The sequence below is a fragment of the Phoxinus phoxinus genome (genome assembly GCF_949152265.1).
Source record: "Phoxinus phoxinus genome assembly, chromosome: 13".
Taxonomy (NCBI): domain Eukaryota; kingdom Metazoa; phylum Chordata; class Actinopteri; order Cypriniformes; family Leuciscidae; genus Phoxinus; species Phoxinus phoxinus.
This window is the reverse complement of record NC_136888.1, coordinates 26,723,295-26,741,372: the sequence shown is the minus strand read 5'-3', so window position 1 is coordinate 26,741,372 and position 18,078 is coordinate 26,723,295. Positions and strand designations below refer to the sequence as shown.

General features: G+C 37.5%; 2 protein-coding genes across 21 annotated transcripts in view; both read right to left on the bottom strand.

Annotated features, from left to right (window-relative positions):
* pals1a (protein associated with LIN7 1, MAGUK p55 family member a) overlaps positions 1–725 on the bottom strand; it is a 32,036-nt gene extending 31,311 nt beyond the window's left edge. Inside the window, exon 1 of one of the 2 annotated variants that reach the window (XM_079633717.1) lies at positions 450–725. The gene's annotated coding sequence lies outside the window, so the exon portion shown is untranslated. The remainder of the gene's footprint in view (positions 1–449) is intronic. The other variant, XM_079633718.1, reaches the window with a different exon arrangement.
* A 462-nt stretch (positions 726–1,187) lies between these two features.
* The window catches only part of gphna (gephyrin a), a 96,908-nt gene continuing 80,017 nt past the window's right edge, over positions 1,188–18,078 (bottom strand). For 11 of the 19 annotated variants that reach the window (XM_079633676.1, XM_079633688.1, XM_079633689.1 and 8 more), the window contains 13 exons: positions 12,777–12,869; positions 12,215–12,270; positions 11,568–11,687; positions 10,729–10,787; positions 9,217–9,370; positions 9,008–9,129; positions 7,081–7,168; positions 6,552–6,625; positions 5,505–5,569; positions 4,981–5,082; positions 2,868–2,971; positions 2,679–2,775; positions 1,188–2,586 (listed from right to left, as the gene is read on the bottom strand). In XM_079633676.1, the coding sequence (XP_079489802.1) occupies positions 2,453–2,586; positions 2,679–2,775; positions 2,868–2,971; positions 4,981–5,082; positions 5,505–5,569; positions 6,552–6,625; positions 7,081–7,168; positions 9,008–9,129; positions 9,217–9,370; positions 10,729–10,787; positions 11,568–11,687; positions 12,215–12,270; positions 12,777–12,869 (1,268 nt within the window). In that variant the 3' untranslated portion in view covers positions 1,188–2,452. The remainder of the gene's footprint in view (positions 2,587–2,678; positions 2,776–2,867; positions 2,972–4,980; positions 5,083–5,504; positions 5,570–6,551; positions 6,626–7,080; positions 7,169–9,007; positions 9,130–9,216; positions 9,371–10,728; positions 10,788–11,567; positions 11,688–12,214; positions 12,271–12,776; positions 12,870–18,078) is intronic. The other 8 variants (XM_079633690.1, XM_079633677.1, XM_079633681.1 and 5 more) reach the window with 2 other exon arrangements.

Below are 18,078 nucleotides of genomic sequence, written 5' to 3'. Positions count from 1 at the left end.
TTTTGCCATTCTAAACATGTAACTTAGCTTCATAATCACTATTACTTAATCCAAAACGACCGGGCATCAATCTCAAGACCTAGTGAACTGCCACTTTTTGGGCGAAGAAAGCGCTTATTATGCCTACAAATGCTGTCTAGGTAGGCAGCTCATTCGTTTTTGAGAGACAGCCGTTGTATGAGCTTGGCGTGCCCTCAAAACTAAACAAACAGTGAAATACATAACTTTTAAATCTTATAAACTGTCTCTTGAATGTCTATAGAGCTTTATTTGATATAAATGAGAGTGTGTTTTAGGTTTATGCTGAATATTTGCATAGCTAACACAGCTAGCTGGCCACTTCCCGAAGTGCAGCGCTGCTTTCTTTCCCAGGCAACCTGTTGCAAACAACACTTAACTTACGCCGCGTTTTAACGGCCAAAACAACTTGAAAGTGTCGCTTAGCTTACCTTTTCAGTAAGATGTGCCGTTCTTTTAGTCCAATTAATGTAAAAATACTCCAACGAAAGCGGTTTTGTTCACAGAATACCACATTAGATTGTTGTCATGTTGTGTGACGGGTCGCTGTGGCTAGAGACTAGAGTCTCGGTATTGTGTGCGAGACTGACGGAGAGCGACTCAACAGCGCCTCCGGCAACTGCATGAGACGACGCTTCTGATTGGACAGATCCACCATGCTTAAACTCCACCGTCCAATCAGGTGTGGTTTTCCTTGAGAACGTAGAGTCGATTACAAACCGGTCGGTTTCAATTGAACCGAGTTAAAGGATTGGAATTTTTTAAGGCTTGTCCAGTTTTTATATTGTAACCACTTTCAATATTGTAGATCCAAAACGTTAAGTAAAAAAAAAAAAAAAAAAAGCATAGACTTATGGTATAGCAAATTGTCCACTGTGAATAGTGTACATTCAGGTATTCACCTATGTATTGTATTTTATTGTTTTACAGTATGTTCACCTAACTTGACAAACTGCTTTTTGCCTGCTATATCCTAGTATGTCGATCTTTAATAATGCTAAAAGTAAATAGCTTATATTTCAAGAGAGTATCAAAAAATATATAATTTAATATTTATTAAGTACATATTTAAAAAAAAATATATATATAAAACAAATATTTTGTAAAAAATAAACATTCATCATACATGCATGAAAATAAATGACAGATATGGAGAACTCAATCAGCTTTCAGAGTTTATTTAAAAAAAGAAACTGAACCACGTCTTTACATAATGATCAAGAATTTTAATTCTCGCATTAGATCAGTATTACAGAAAATGATATTATAGTACAGAGTTTTTCAATATCTTTTCAATACCATAGTATATTCCTTAGGAGTGCTGGTCACTTGTCTGTACAATATCACTCTTGCATTTTTTTGACTGTACATTTTATGTAATTTGTTTAAAAAGGCTGTCAGCACTTAAATAAGCTGTCTTCATCTTCTAAGTTAACAAATCAAAGTTTCCAGGGAGCTCAGCCTCTAGGATTGGGCCGGGCGAGTTTAAATGTAAGGGTAGTGGGTAAAATAGAGAGTAATAAGGGCAGAGCTATGAGGGCCAGTTTATTATGAAGTATGTTTCAGACTGAGGTAGCCTGTAGCACAGGACATGCCTCTGTGTGCGCTGAAGTAGCAGACTTTACACAGACCCTCACCCGTCATCGTTTTTGCGAAAACGATCCGTACAAAGTCTGTGATATCGGCGACACCCGCTGCTTTTCGGCGTCATGACCACAAGAACCACCCCCCCACAGCCCTGGCTTTTGGCACTGCGCACATAAACACGACTCACAAGATAAACGACAAGCAAAGCGGTTTTGTAAACCCTTTATGAAGCATAATGAAGTCTTTATGGAGCATATAATACTAAAGGGAAAGAAGCTGGGTCACCTTGGTGCACTTTGAGGAGAGATGAAAAGATCCAGCTCCCGTCGGGGATCCAAAGGGGTCCCCGCAGACGTTTTGAAGAGCTTTTCATTCCTCAGTGACACATTTTCTACCGATGAGAAAATAAGCTTTCTGATGTATGTGTGACAGGCGCCAACAGCTGTCTATTAAAATGCTACGGCTATCTATAAGTTCTAGCATTGAACACACAAAGCAATTGCAATGAAAGAGAACAGAGTTGCTTAATATGATAATATTCATCATTATATTAATAATCATAATAATTATAACAATATATTACAGAATAAATCTCTTATATTTCATATATATATATATATTATCACTTTAAAAGGTATAATATTTTCTGTCTTTGAAATACTATGTCTTCGAAGTCGTATTTTCATAAATTTCACATATTCGTCTGTTCGAAATGTTGATTATACTGGATCAACTTCTCCCAAATCAATAAAAACTAGCTGTGCCGTTGCATATTACAGAATAGTAATGATATGTGGACATGCACCACTTTCTTGCTCTATACTTGGTCTGTCCCCTTAAGATGACATCATAGCCGTCCAATGACCATGACGTCCACGACTTCACCCTTGTGCAACTCCACGTATTGCTCTGTTTTCGGAGGCAACATCAGAAGGCCGTTGGCACTTCGCATGCTCATTAGCCGACTACTCATTTGGTTTCCTGAGAAACAGAGCAGGAAATTGCTGTTTAGCATACAGATAAGTTACTTGTAGCATGTGTCTTTGAATATACACACAACTAATGATGTATACCTGTGCTCTGTGCCCAGGGAAGTGGTTCCTGGTGGTGCCATGTCAGTATACAGCGATGATATTCTGGACGTGGATCCAACTTTACATCACATGACAGCTGCAAAGAAAAGGACACACACTGATGACATCCCAGAAGAACAGAAACACAATGCAAGAAACAAAAGCTTGAGCTTTTGTGGCTGTGCTCACCCTGGCTTTGATGATGGTGGGCCGTGGGTCCAGTATCCCCTGCATCTTTCTTAATGCAGGAATGACAAAGAGGTTACAGGTTACAACAGCTGACACTGGGTTACCTGAGAGAGAAAGGAGAGATGACTGTTGAGGTGAAGACTATGGCTGTGACTGTGGGGGTGCAGAATCTAAACTGTGGATCAGTAGTAGATAGGAAATCAGTTCTGTCTCCTGATAAAGCACCACTGATGTCTAGAAAGCAACAGTTCACCCCCAAAATTTGAATTCTGTCATTTATTTACCCTCATGTCGTTCCAAACTAGCAGAATGTTTGTGCTGCTCTTTTCCATTCATTGCATGTTTACAATGATCAGTGGCTGTCAAGCTCCACAAACAACAAAACAGCATACAAGTACCACAAAAAGTTGTCTGAAGTCAAGCAATAGTTTTGCAAGAGGAGCTGACAGCAATTTTAATCATTATTTGCTGAAAATATACCAATATCTGCCATCTCAAATCTATTTATTGTAAACTACCATTCAAAAGTTTGGGTTTGGTAAGATTTTGTTTTGTTTCTGAAATAAGTCTGTTATGCTCACCAAGGCTGCATTTATTTGATCAAAAACACAGTAAAAACAGTAATACTTTCTAGTTTAAAATGTAATGTATTCCTGTGATGGAAAAGCTACATTTTCAGCAGCCATGATTTGGTGCATTTCTTATCATTAACTATGTTGAAAATGGTTGTGCTGAGTAATATTTTATTGGAAACTATACATTTCATAATGTGATTTCCCCCCACTTTCAATTATTTTACTTCAATGAAAGGTACAATTTTTATTTTTATTAATGAAAGATCAAAAGGATAAACAATGCAGATGTATTTTTTACAGCCATTTTTTGATTATTGATATTGTTATTAATAATATATAATATATTCATATATTTCTTTTTCAGGATTCTTTGATTATTAGAAAGATTAAAATAACAGCATTTATTTTAAATAGAAATTGTATTTATTTATTCAGGACAGTGCACATTAATGAACAATATTACACTCCTGTAGAGACTGTAAATGAGCCAGATTATACCATAAATGCAAATTTTTCATCAGTATTACAAGCATTACAAAATCTTTTGTAATTCCGCTATATAATATATCCTTGCTGAATTAAAAGTATTCTTTTTTTTCATTCTATATGCTTTAATTAAAATTAAAAAGAGCAGAATAAAGATTTTACTAAGCCTCTTTTGTGTTCTTTGGACAAAGGCAAGTCATACGAGTTTGTAACGAGACGAGGGTGAGTAGATGATAACAAAATCTTAATTTCTGGGTCAACTGCCCATTTAAAGAGTCTTTTTTATGTCAGAGTTCAGTTTGTCAGGTTGGTGTGAAAGCTACACTCATGTTGATGATGCAGATGTACATTTGTGTTCATGTAGATTTCGGAGCCCAATAATACTGGGGCTGGGGGAAGGAATTGAACTCTGGTTCGGACCAAACCAATCAAATAAAGTGTGAAACCAACCCAAGACTCTCTGATGAGACAAATGTGTAGCACCCTACTGAAATCAGTCAAGGTAGAAGAGTGTGTCGAGTGCAGAGGTGCTGCACCACATCAACAGGAAGGGAAGAGGGGCATTGAAAGCAAAAGGAGGACAGGACTATTTCAGACAAATAGCAATTTCAAGACACTAAGCCACATCACGGTACACAAACGGAAGGGCTTTGAGAGGTTGCAAAAGAACTAATAACTACAAGGAGTGCCATGGACGCAAAAAAAAAGAAAAAGCAAAAACACAAAGCTTCTCTCAGAAAACAGAACAGAAAGCGTCACATTGGAAAATCAGAACAAAAATATTATTTCCTATGTTTCGTTTCATTGTGTTTTGGAGGTTGTTAGATTAGACAAGGCTTTTTCATGTTTTATTAATATCTTGTGTCCGTAATAAATTATATCATACTGGTCCCAAATGAGCCCAAGTGCACTAAAAAGAGATTTTCGTGTTAAATCCTGTTCTGATTTCGAAAACCAGTTAATTAGGGTTTCGTGTCAAAATTTCAAGTCCATTTCCGTTTTCTGAGCGCGGGCTGAAGACAGGGCTTATTTCCTGAATTAAGAGCACCTACTTCCTCGTGGGGGAGGAGGCACAGGCAGTCTGCTGGCCTCGCTGTCACTCAGGGGCACAGTCTCCAGAAGAGTCGCCCCTGTGTCTCTGTAGGTGAAATTACCTTTAAAGGGGAATATAGAAATCGCCACTGTCACCACTGCCTCGACCACCTGGTTTCTGAAGGCACAAGGTGGGAGCACAGTGGGCTCGGGATGGGGGCAAGCCTGGGAAAGCTGATCGGGCCAGTGGGCAAGAAGGGAAATGTAGGTTTGCAGAAGGGTACATAAGTGGGTAACCGTGGGCTGATTGTATTTCATGGAGAAGGGACCATTTAGTTTGGAGTTGGTACTATATAGATATGTAGGTTTATGTATATGCTTAGAATAAGGGAAATTGTTCTAATTGGTACAATACATACATGGGGAAAACAGGAAACTCAGTCACCTGGGTTTGTGTATGTATGTGTTCTCATTTGTGTAAAATGAGAACAGTTTTCCTGTCAATACTTCTCTGTTCGCATGTCGAATAGATGGCGTATTGTACCTGGAAGGGCGAAGATCAGTTTTCTTGTACCGTCAATGTCTAAGGTGGCAAACGTAGTAGGCAAACTGAAACAGAAAGAATACGACTTAACATGTCATGAGAAAATGTTCTGTCAGTGGGTTATCATCGCAAATTATTACACGGCTCTCTAAAACACTTCATTCTGATTGGTCAATCAGGGCATTCGGCGATCAGATGTTTCCTAATATTTTCTGTTGTTTTCTCATGTGGTTAACTGTCATCATATCACACTATAGACTCAAGCTCTTTTGTTTTATACTAACGCCACTGGCATCATCTTGCATCTCGGTCATCAATTGTAGTGAAATGCCACAAATGACCAAAACTGGTGTTATTGTTAACTAAAAAACAAGTACACAAGTCAACAAAATATACAACGTTGTTCTAGTGGTTTTTGGATATTTTAATCCAAAAATCGTACATATTGTGCCTTTAAGCTAAATAAAATAAAATATAAATGTTAAAATAAAATATAAATATGAGATGGAAAAACAAACAAAAATTTGAAATGTTAACTGAAATAAAAATACATTACTATAAATTACTAAATAAATGTATTACTAAAAATATATATTTTTTTAACTAATAAAATATGACAAAAAAATGACTAAAATAAAATAAAAACTGAAAAAAAAAAATATATAAACAAATGTAACAAATAAAAACTATAGAACTATATAAATAATACTAAAAGAACACTGATATAAACACAATGTAGCTCTTTTTCTGTTTACTTTGCTTTGTCTTTGAATCAGATTACATGCCAATGTTCAAAAACCACCTGATGCATATTGCACACAAAAATAGCAAGAGCTGAAGAAAAATTATTGGCAGGGCAATGGTTCTTATCAATAGGTTAGCTTTGCCAAAATTTTGGAGGTCATGGCATTAAACCCTTGTAAGTGTTTTTCGGCAGTTAGTTTTATCCCAGAGCACAACCAAATGCCTCCCCTCATGTCAGTGCCGCCCCATCAAGACTTTACGCAAGTCTAGCTCTGTATGACTAACACTGCTTCTCTCACTCACCCTGGCTTCATAAACACTCGACCGAAGTGGATCTGGGCATGGAGGTCTATATCCAGCACTTGCTTCAGGTAGTCCTAAGAAAAGAAAAGAAAAAGAAAACAGACGTTAGTGGCGTGTGTGTGTTTGCGTTTCTCCTCTTATGTAGTACAACACATCTATCCCCGCCTGGTGAAGCGAAACATTGGGTAATTAAAGAGCTCTAATTAATAGGGCGGAAAATCAAGAGCAAGAGGCGGTCAGTGCACTGCTGCCTGGGCAAAGACCCAAAATAAGAGGTCAGATTAACAAGTGTTGCTTTGTGGCGAAAATCAAGCAGTAACACTAGATGGCAGTAAAACACACAGTGACCTGTGGCATAAGCTCTTAAAATGTTTTGATCTGAGACCTCATGGCCTTTGGCTAAACCAATGGAATCCTCTCCTTGACATGAAGCAGATTGATCAGTGAGGCCGCATTCCTATATTGAAAAGCTCAGACATTTCAAACATGTGACCTTGCATACACTTCCAGACAACTCCAATCAACTGACCTTCTCACCCATGGACACGCCCCCGGAGGTGATGATGACATCAGCGCGACTAATGCCCTCGTTGAGGGCGTTCAGCAGGTCGTCTGGGCTGCAGGGAGAGTTAGAAAACATGTTCATGCCAAATGACTTCCATTTTCTCTTTGCCACATCCATTACTGGCACATTGGTTAAAAGTGTCAAATGTTTGCTTACGCCAGGTTCACACATACTTTATTTCCCGTGCCCTTGTTAACAGATTATAGCATTCACACCGCACTGATGCGGTCCGGCAATGTGTTCCAGGAGTAGTGCGCATTGTTTCCGCACTGTTTATTAAAGTGACAGTGTATTGTTCGCATAAAAATAAACACATGTCTTTTTGTCCAGAGTAAAGCAAGGGAAACTACACCTTACCTCGTATTTAGATAAACAAGGCGACATAATGGATGACAGTCGTCTCTTCGTGGAGGTGGGAAAAAAGTTCTTTATGACCCACATTTCTTTATAAAGATTTAAATCCCGAAAAAAAGGCATGAGAGTCGGCTGTTTTGTCAATGTGTAAGTTTTACTTTAAAATGTTACTTTAAAAGAAAAGTATGTTTAAATGTTATCCCACTTTCTTGAGCATCCTAATATATAAAACTAGAAGTAATGAATTGTATACATTGTTTAAATTTAGTGTACTTAAACGTGAATAAGTCTATGAAACGTTGCATAACTGTAATGTGTACAAAGAGAATCACAATGCTGAAAAAGCATTTTCAGTAACAACTTCTTGTTTTGATATAAAAATGACGAATAAATGTTGTGTTATACAGCAATGGATCAGTTGCACACTGCAAACGTGTCATATGTGAAAGCACATGAACCCGTACTGCAAACGGAGTATGTGTGAACCCGGCGTTACACTGTTGCTAGTGCAAATTGAATGCAAGAAATAACCTGAATTTAATATTTTTATTCATCAAGGACACATTTAATTGATCAAAAGTGACAGTAAAGACTTTTACATTGTTGCAAAAGATTTATTTGAATCTTTTTTACATCGTTACAAAAGATTCAAATAAATGTTGTTCTTTTGAAATTTGTATTCATATAAATCCTGAAAAAAAGCATGTATTACAGTTTCCACAAAAAATATTTAAGCAGCACAACTGTTTTTAGTATTGATGATAAGAAATGTTTCTTAAAAACAAATCAGCATAATAAAATGATTTCTGAAGGATCATGTGACACTGAAAATAGGAGCAATGGCTGCTTTGTCACCACAGGAATACATTACTTTTTAAATTATATCAAAAGCGTAAAGTTATTTTAAATTGCAATACTATTTCACAACATTACAGGTTTTACTGTATTTTTGATCAAATAAATGCAGCCTTGGTGAGCATAAAACCTTTGAACTTTTTTTTTTTTAATCAATATTTAACCTGCAATACTTCAACTGAAAAAATAAAATAAAACACCTGTTCTTCTACCGTCCTTACTTTTCGTTTTTTTTTTTTTCTTGGAAAGACTTCATTGGACATGTCAGCAGAATTACATAAAGCAATAAATAATACATTTCAAAATACACAATATCTTGTTATATTTTATATTTATACTAAATGCATTAAATACTTCAGTCAAACTCGTTTTTAATCACTTAGCACTGATACTTTCAATGTAAACCTATTTGTAGTTGCTCCTTATACACGTTTTTGTAAACATCCTTACAGTATATGTATGTGAATACAAATAATGGTGGAAAAATACTTCAGAGGACTGCAGGAAGTGCTGTCGTTCGGTAAATTCTGCTGAGACGTTGTATGATCCTGTATCGATTCTAATATATGAGCTGGAGTTTCAGAGGAGTGCTGAGGTTGGAAAGATTTAGATATGTGCAAAGCTGACTGTGTGAGTGTGTGTGCGTGTGCGTGTGTGTGGGCGGTAAAGGAGGGATGCTGACTTGTCTCCGACGATGCCGAGGTTGATGGTGGGATAGCCGTGCTCCTGAATGGTGGCCAACAGTGTGGATCGGTTACTGTCCCTGATCTTGCCTGGGTGGAGGTCATCCTCAGGGTTCAACAACTGCACACATAAGCATATATACCGTAAACACGTTCGAACTCGTTTTAAATGACCATGAGCAAAAGAGGGTAACAAAGCAAGCCCTACCTCATTGCCAGTGGACATGACTGCTACAACTGGGAATTTCTGCACCTCCACCTCTGTGACTCCTACAGTGGCCAAGAGGCCGATCTCAGATGGACCCATGTGAGTGCCCTTAGCCAACACACACTCTCCACGCTTGATATCATGACCTATAGGCCTGTGTGTGACACAAGTGACTAGACTATAACATCTGCCTTTAAAATACCAGTTATATTATTCTAAAACAAATGAGCATTAAATTGAATAGAAGTAATAGTAAAGAAATGTATAATGTTACAAAAATTCTTATTTAAATAAATGCTAATTTTAAAATATATCCAAATAGAAAACAGTTATTAGGGGCCAAGCACCGAAGGTTAAAAGGTTAAAATTAACAATAAAAGGTTTTTGATAAACCCAACAGTTCTCAAAAAACGCACAAACGAATTAGACAAAATAAAAATGGATGTGAGGCTATATCTGCACAACACTTGTCTTGAGCGTGAGGCTATCTGCAGTGTTTTGACACAGCGCCTCCAACTGGTCAAGAGATATTTAAAAAATAGCTATTTTTGCTTATAACTTCTGAATGGTTTGCCAAAAATCAACAACGTTTGATTCAGTTGAGTAAACAGATTAGAATAATACCCAATTTTCCCATATCGCCTATTTTTGACGCCGACCATTTTTACGTTTTACGTAAAATGCTCTATTTTATAAACGCATTGTCGTATCGATACTAAGATGGCAAGTGTCATCAGCAAGGTGCCCTGAGGGTACTCAAAAAGTTGAGACATAGCCACCTTGTGGTCAAAAAAAAAAAATGCTAATAGCTTTTGATTCATTTTAATGCATGTATTGCGTTATGATGCATTTTATTGCGTTTTGATGATTTTTTTTATTCATTTTGACTTGCTAGTTGAGTCATTGCGTAAACAATGATACCAGCTATGCCATTGTTGGTCAAATTTCTTTGAAAACCTACTTTTGAAAAACTCCTAGAACGATGGTCCATTTTCACCAAAATTGGCTCAATCATCTTCAGTCCACATTGGCAAAAAGTTATTAAAAGCCTTTTGATAGACAAAACCTTTATTAAATAACGCATCAACAAAATTGTTGGCATGATGCCAAGCTGATTCTGAGGCTGTAACTGCGCAATACTTTGGCGTATTCACACCAAACTTTGTACGTGTCATTGTCACCTCACACTGACCACACAATATTCATTTGGTAACAGCACCACCTATTGGTCAAAAATTAAAAGCAATTAAATCGTATTACTAGTGATTGTATTTATGCTTTTTCAACCATTTTTCATGTTGTTGTTGTTTAAATGCAGAGGCTCTGTTCTTTCTTTAGATATATTGCATGTTCAAATATTCATACAACAAAACGTTCTGGGGGCCGTGACATTTTTTTTGGGGAAAGAAGTAAGATGGGAAAATACAGTAAAAAATCAAATTAAAAAGTAAGTATTAGGTTTTTTAAAAAAAGTCTATTTTTTTTGAGGAAGCAAACTACAGTCCAACTCACCTGATATCCTGTCCTGGACGGGCCTGAACCAGGATCCTCACTTCCAGCTCCTCTGTACCCTGTAATTCATAAGCAACCCATAACCAGACACCTGTACACTAATGAACGACACTGGACTTTCATTTATATGCAAAGTTCCTACACACTTTTTAGAAGGTTTTATGTGTTGTGTTTCTTGTTTTATCATTATTAAAACCATAACACAAAAATGTTTTCCTTAAATATTTACCTTAAAAATCCTGCTGTATAATTTATAGTATATATATATATTTGTTTTTTGTTTGTTTTTTATTGTCTTTGAACACTTTGAAGTATGGATGTTTCACTTTCGGGTCAATATACGTGAAAATTGCCCCAAGAAAGTAGCTAATACTAACAAAATGGGCAGCATCCTCAAAAGGTAGAAATTACTCAGTAAAGTACTTTTATTCTAAAAATACAAAAGCTATTATTTTAGGGATATGGTTAATTTTGAGTAAGTTAAAAGTTATTTATTAAAGTTTTATTTATTACATTTATTTACATTTATTTAGAAATATAATATATTAATTGTAATAGTTACAATTATTTTGTGTAATGTATAATACTAATAAGCTTGGTAAAGACACTTAATAAACTTCTTGTAACTTCTAACTAATTGGTTGTTCTCTAAAGACCAATACGGAGGATATTTATAATAAATTGTACACATAAATTCCATATATTATAAATAGTATTGAAAACATTGTGAAAAATATGATACGAGAATTTGACTATATATATTTACATTTACTTAGAAATATAATATATTAATTGTAATAGTTACAATTATTTAGTGGTTGAGAATGTGATATACTTACGTCTTCAGACTCTCGTAGCAGTTCTGTGTCTTCTACTTGCACTACAGCGTCTGCACCACATGGGATAGGAGCACCTGTCGTCACCCTCATCACTTGGCCTGGCATAACTGTGAGAGTGGGCTACACACAGAAAAATACCCTTCACCACTGTATCAAAAAAACATACGTGTACGGCTTTGGTGTGGAAGCAAAACACTGATGTTTTGTCCTTCTGATACTGGGCTAAATTGCATTTATTCACATAAAATAACATATACCTACATAGTACATTGTTATCTGTATGGCATCAGCTGAGAAAGCAACAGTGCAACAGAATAACTCAAGACACAAATGCAAACACACACACACACACGCACTGTGTGGACGTCAGCCATGAGCACTGGAGTGCTGCCCTGCACTCTGCTGCACACAGCCCACAGGGATCTCTCTCTCTCTCTATCTCTCTCTCTCTCATGCACTCATTAAACACGCTCACTGATTCTGAGCTTTCTTGCCATCTGAGCACACAAGTCTCCTGCAGATGCAAGGTGCCAGTGCAAAAGCAGGCATTTCCAGGGTATGTGTAAGGAAGAGAAACTCAGCATGTTCACATCAGGTTTTCATAGCACAACAGTGTAAGAAGACTAATGAGTGTTAGTTTAACTCACCTGCTCCCCAGCCTGAGACTCCCCAATGATGAAGCGATCACCAGGGCCATCAGCAGCTGAAAAACAGTAAAAAGAATAACTTATTTTAAGCAGGTTTGGTGAATGAGATTCTAATGGTAATATGGTTAAGAATAGGGTTGTTATATCTTATTATGATAAAGTATTATGGGTAAAAGGGAAATAATCATAAGTTCTAATGAATATGTCAATTACACCTTTTTTATCGGCACAGTGCAGGTGCCAATATGGTGCAAATATACATTTAACGGTGGTATAAAATTACCTTGGATGTTAAAACTTTCTCAAAATGTTTGTTTGTGTTTGCAGGCATTTGTTTGGGCATGTGAACTACCCTGAACACTAAATGTGTTTATGGGCAGGTTATATTTTATAATCAGTTATGTGATCACTCTGCTCTTAAGTCAGTATAAATGCGATACAGATTGAGAGAGGTTGGAAAATCTCCAGACCGAGCACGGTTCTAGCAAGTAAAAAGCAACATTTGGGTGGAAAAGGGGTAAACGAGAACGGTTGTGTGAATTTGGCAGAAACGGGTAATCACCTCGAACAGCATAGCCATCTTTAACTGACGCAGGGAAAGGAGGCAGGTTGTCTTTGGCGTAGACGTCCTGAGCCAGAACTCGACCCATTCCATCTACAAAACAAAGAAATTCTGATGAACTCAAACAATCATGAATACAACTACAAAGAAAGATAACTTCCTTGTAAAAGTCAGAAAGGGAAAATGTGCCTAGATCAGAGGCCAGCAAAAGAATGCAAATGCATGAGAAAGCAAATGCACACATGCAGCCAGACAACAGACATGAACAGAGGGACGTAAAAACAAGGACAGTGCATATTATGATGTACTCTCTCTGAACTGTTTTAATAATACAAAGAATGTATGTTATTAACTACCAGTTAAACATTTCATGTTCTATGTTTATTCTGGTAGCCTGCAAGCTAACAGGTTAGCATATTAGCTTGGCATACTGCTAATTGACAAACATGCCGCTAATTGACAAGCCTGCTAGCCTTGCACAAACACTCGCATAAATTACACACCACTATTTGTTGTAGCTAGCACTGCTACAAAACGATAACCCATAATAGTGAAATTGAACACTCTTAAATAGTGAAATAACATCTTTAACCTTTGAAAATGAGAGGAAAGAGTTTTAATCTATCTTTTATAAAGTAGAATTCTTATTTTTTTTCTCTTCAAATCATCTTAAATGACTGAAAAGTTCCTCTAATTGAGGAATCAGCCATCATTTCAGTGAATCAAGCTAACTAGTTAGAATACTAGCATAGCATATCGCCAGTCGATGAGGCTACTAATACTGCATTCCAGTCCACTTTTAGACACGCACTTGCGAACTTTCCTAAGCACTTCCCCTCGGGGGAATCCCTGCCGCCATTTTGAAGTGCGTTCCACTTCGTGAAGTGGACGAGGGAAGTTTATATGGACAGACCCTCGTTCCCTCGATTTTGACCTCATACTTCATATGTAAACTTCAGGCACCTATATGTCCCATCATGCAATACGATTGTGACGTCACCACAGATCTCGTCTAATCACCACCACAACAAACAACTCTATGATATTTTAATTATATTTCATACTTGAGCCATTTTATATACACTAATACATTTGGATGCTGCATTATACTAATTCTTAAAGAGATTTTAAAAAATAATAATAAATCAACTCCATAGCTGATTCCAAGTGATCAAGGGCTTTTGGACGTTCCAATTAAACCCATTGCAGTTTCCGCCAGAAGTGGGCACTCGTGCAACGTAAGCAATGACGTACATCCGAGTGAACGAGACGGAGGGAAGTTAGCGAGTGAAGGGCATGACAATTTTGGACTGGAACGCAGCATAACTCTGTATTCAGCTAGTCAATAAGCTAGCTAGTTAGCATACTGCTAACTGATAAAACTGCTAACCTTGAACATTTGTAGCTAGCATAACCCACAAAAGTTATTTTTATTATTTTAAAAGAATCTCTTTAATTTGAAAACGTTATTTTCATTATCTAGAAGATTTTTTTTATATAACGGGCATTACAAGAGGGGTGCATCTCAATCAGCTCCCTAGTTCAATAGTCAGGGCACTGATCAGGAAGCCAGCAATTTTAAGCACTGTGTAATAGTAGCTGTAATATGTACAATAACGTATTTATAAAGAACTTTGTCAGTGGTCGAATTTCACACATTTCATACTCTCACGTGAAAGCACAAATAAATCACACATGGCCTAAATTAAGTTGTAGGAAAGGTGGATGAGAGTGTGCCCTGGAACACAGATGTACCATTTCCCCTGAACACCAAACATACACACTTACACTGACAAACAAAGCCTGAGATCTCTTGGGGGAGCAACAAGCGCCCTCCCACACACAAAAAAAAAGAAGAGAAAAGAGAGATGACAGACAGAGATGGAGAAAGAAAGAGGGGAAAGGAATAAAGAATCAGGGAGAGCCGGAAGGAAAGCGAGAGAGAGAGAGAGAGAGAGAGAGAGAGAGAGAGAGAGAGAGAGAGAGAGAGAGAGAGAGAGAGAGAGAGAGAGAGAGAGAGAGAGAGAGAGAGAGAGAGAGAGAGAGAGAGAGAGAGAGAGAGAGAGAGAGAGAGAGAGAGAGAGAGAGAGAGAGAGAGAGAGAGAGAGAATAAAGAGAGACAGAAAAAGAAAGAATGAGAGAGTGCAAAGGTGCTCTTGTAGAGATAAAGCAGGAGAATGAGAGAGGGAGAGCGAGCTGATGCTAATGAGGCCTCTCCTCGGTTGGAGGCTGATTAGAAAAGACTTATTTCTCTAAAACAGCACATCTGACGAGGCTCTAAATATAGCGCGTGTCTGGATTGGGAGATCAAACAGATGGGGTCGGTGTTATCTACACACAGAGATGAGTACTCAAGCGCACATCACAGAGCCCTGACAACCCAGTCACCGTGAAACTCCAATGATTCCCTGCAGCTACAATACAACAAGCCCAGATCAACTCAACACAGCAGAGCACAGGCCCGTAAACAGACCACATGTAAGCCTGGAGTCCATACCAAATGCTGTCGTCTTGAAATCAACACTAAAATAGTGCTCCTAAAACTGACTTAAAGTTATCAATTAACTCAATTAAAAAAAAAGTATAATACTAATAAGCTTGGTAAAGACACTTAATAAACTTATTGTAACTTCTAACCAATTGGTTGTTCTCTAAAGACCGATACTGAGGATATTTATAATAAATTGTACACATAAATTCCATATATTATAAATAGTATTGAAAACATTATTGTGAAAAATATGATACGAGAATTTGACTATATATATATATATTTATTATATATATATATATAATATATATATATTAGAGAGAGAGAGAGAGAGAGAGAGAGAGAGAGAGAGAGAGAGAGAGAGAGAGAGAGAGAGAGAGAGAGAGAGAGGAGAGAGAGGAGAGAGAGAGAGAGAGAGAGAGAGACTTTTAGGTATTCTTTAATTATTAGAGAGAGAGGGACATATTAAAAATAAGTAAAAAAAAAAAACTATTTAATATATCCTTTAAAAAGAATGATTAGTTGCTTTTCTAATTATATCCCAATGGATAAAAAAATCTGCCATAATATCAGCCAATCATACACTATAGTTCAAAAGTTGGGGGTCAGTGAGTTTTTTTTCTTTTTCTTTTTTTTTCTTTTTCTTAAGAAATTAATACATTTATTCAGCAATTTATTCATAAATGTTTTATCAAAGAATACTGAAAACATGCATCACAGTTTCCACAAAAGAAAATATTAAGGAACACAACTGTTTCCAATTGATAACTACAAGAAATGTTTCTTGAGCACCAAATCACTGAAAACTGGAGTAATGGCTGCTAAAATTTCAGCTTTGCCATTACAGGAATTATTAGACATTTTCAATTGTAATAATATTTCGCAATATTAATGTTTTTCTGTATCTTGGTCAAATTAATTTAGTTGAGTTTCAATATTTTTCACATCTTACCAACATCAAACTTTTAAATAGTGGTGTACGTAGACATAGACGTTACAGCAATATCTGCAAACCTATTGGTTATTGGTAATTTATATCGGTGCATCAGAAACTCCTTATACATCAAATCCAGCAGAACAGGCTCTCACCTCAGCATACTCTAAATGGCCAATCTTCTCCAAGCTGAGACCATTTATACATTTTAAAATCATTTATTAACCGAGGTGACAGAAAGAGGTTTTAAAACAGACAGCCGCTCATAACTTACACCCATCTTGTTGTATGAACAACGCATTTCAAAATTTATGAGTGACATACTTGGCTGGGCGAGGATATTCCTCTATTTACGCTGATCTGGACCTGCCCTCCTTGTGCTCGCACTGAGCTGAAAATCAATCACTTTTATCTGTCAGGAAACAGTGAAGCTCTACACACAGTTACTGATAGATTGAAGGCACACTGTTTGAGGTGCTGGTGGGTTTCGTGAAAAGAGGAGATGTCGGAAAAAGCTTGTGTATTGAATGTTTGCTTTAAGTTGTTTTTATTTTTACTGTTGGATTTGTACGCAAGCACACTGACATATCTAACCATTGCGTTCACTGGCTTCAATGGCAGCAGTCATGGACAAATGATCTAGCACGCAAAATGACAACAAAGCTTTTCAAAACTAGGCCGTTCTTCATGGATAAAACAAACAGATACAGCCAAACATGGAACATGATTCCGTTGACTATGTATGACAAACATGCCATGTCCAAATCAGTGGAACAAGCTAAAGGAAAACAAAAGATTCCAGTGAATCACTTGCCTCTTATGAGCTGAATCCCAATTTGATACTATCCGTAATAGTGTCACATTAAAGAAGTATGTCAAAAGGTACTCAAATGGCATACGATTTCTGATTGGATGGATCATTCCATGCAATGCAAGTGGATTTGTTTGCAATGATTCACTGATGTAACATCAAGACACGATTTTTGTCACAATTTTGTACTGGCTTACTTCATTCTTAAAAGTATACAATCAATGGATACAATTTTCATATCATACTTTGCATACAAGTATACAAAAGTATGTAAATTGTGATTCAGCGACACTCGGCTCAGTCCTTGACATGAGTTTCTCCCCCCCCCCCCCCCCTCTCGTCACTGGCAGCAAAACACTCTAAACCGCCCCCTGCTGGTCTGGAGGTGAAATGGCACTGAGGCATGGATGACTATTCCACACATTACTGGGGCCGGATGAGCATCAGGCATGCTCGAAGGTGTGCGCCGGACATGAAGGTGCTGGGTAAGGTGCTCACTGACCTGAGTCAAACTTTGGGGCTTGGGCGGCACTGGCCAGGGCTATACTCTCTGCCTCTGCTTCGGCGCCAGTGCAGAGAGGAATTTTCCGCCAACTTGAGCCATTCTGGCGCCAGACGCCTTTTCGTGCTGGAGGGGCCAAGTCATCTGCATTGGGCCCTGCCAGACGCATTGGGCACATTACACTACCACATGGGCAATCCCACTATCCCCCACCACATGGACCGACATTAACGCCCAGCTCACACACCTGTGTCTTGGTGGCACAATTCACATCCACATGCAAGGGTGGCTGCTCTGTGTTAGTGATGGCCATGAAAAATCAAAAAAGAGCCATCAAAAAGAATAGCATGGGCTAAACTAAACAGCTTTTGGTGCACTGACCATAAAGTACATCCCACAGTTTTTGTTTTATTTGTTTAATCTAACCATTGGGACTGGACCGCTCCGGATGTTCATGTGAATTGAGCAACTTTGAATTGAGAGATTGAAAATCTTCCTTTGTTTTTCCGAAATTCAGACAGAAGGCCTTTACGGTTGGATTTGTGTGTAAACTGATCACAGGAT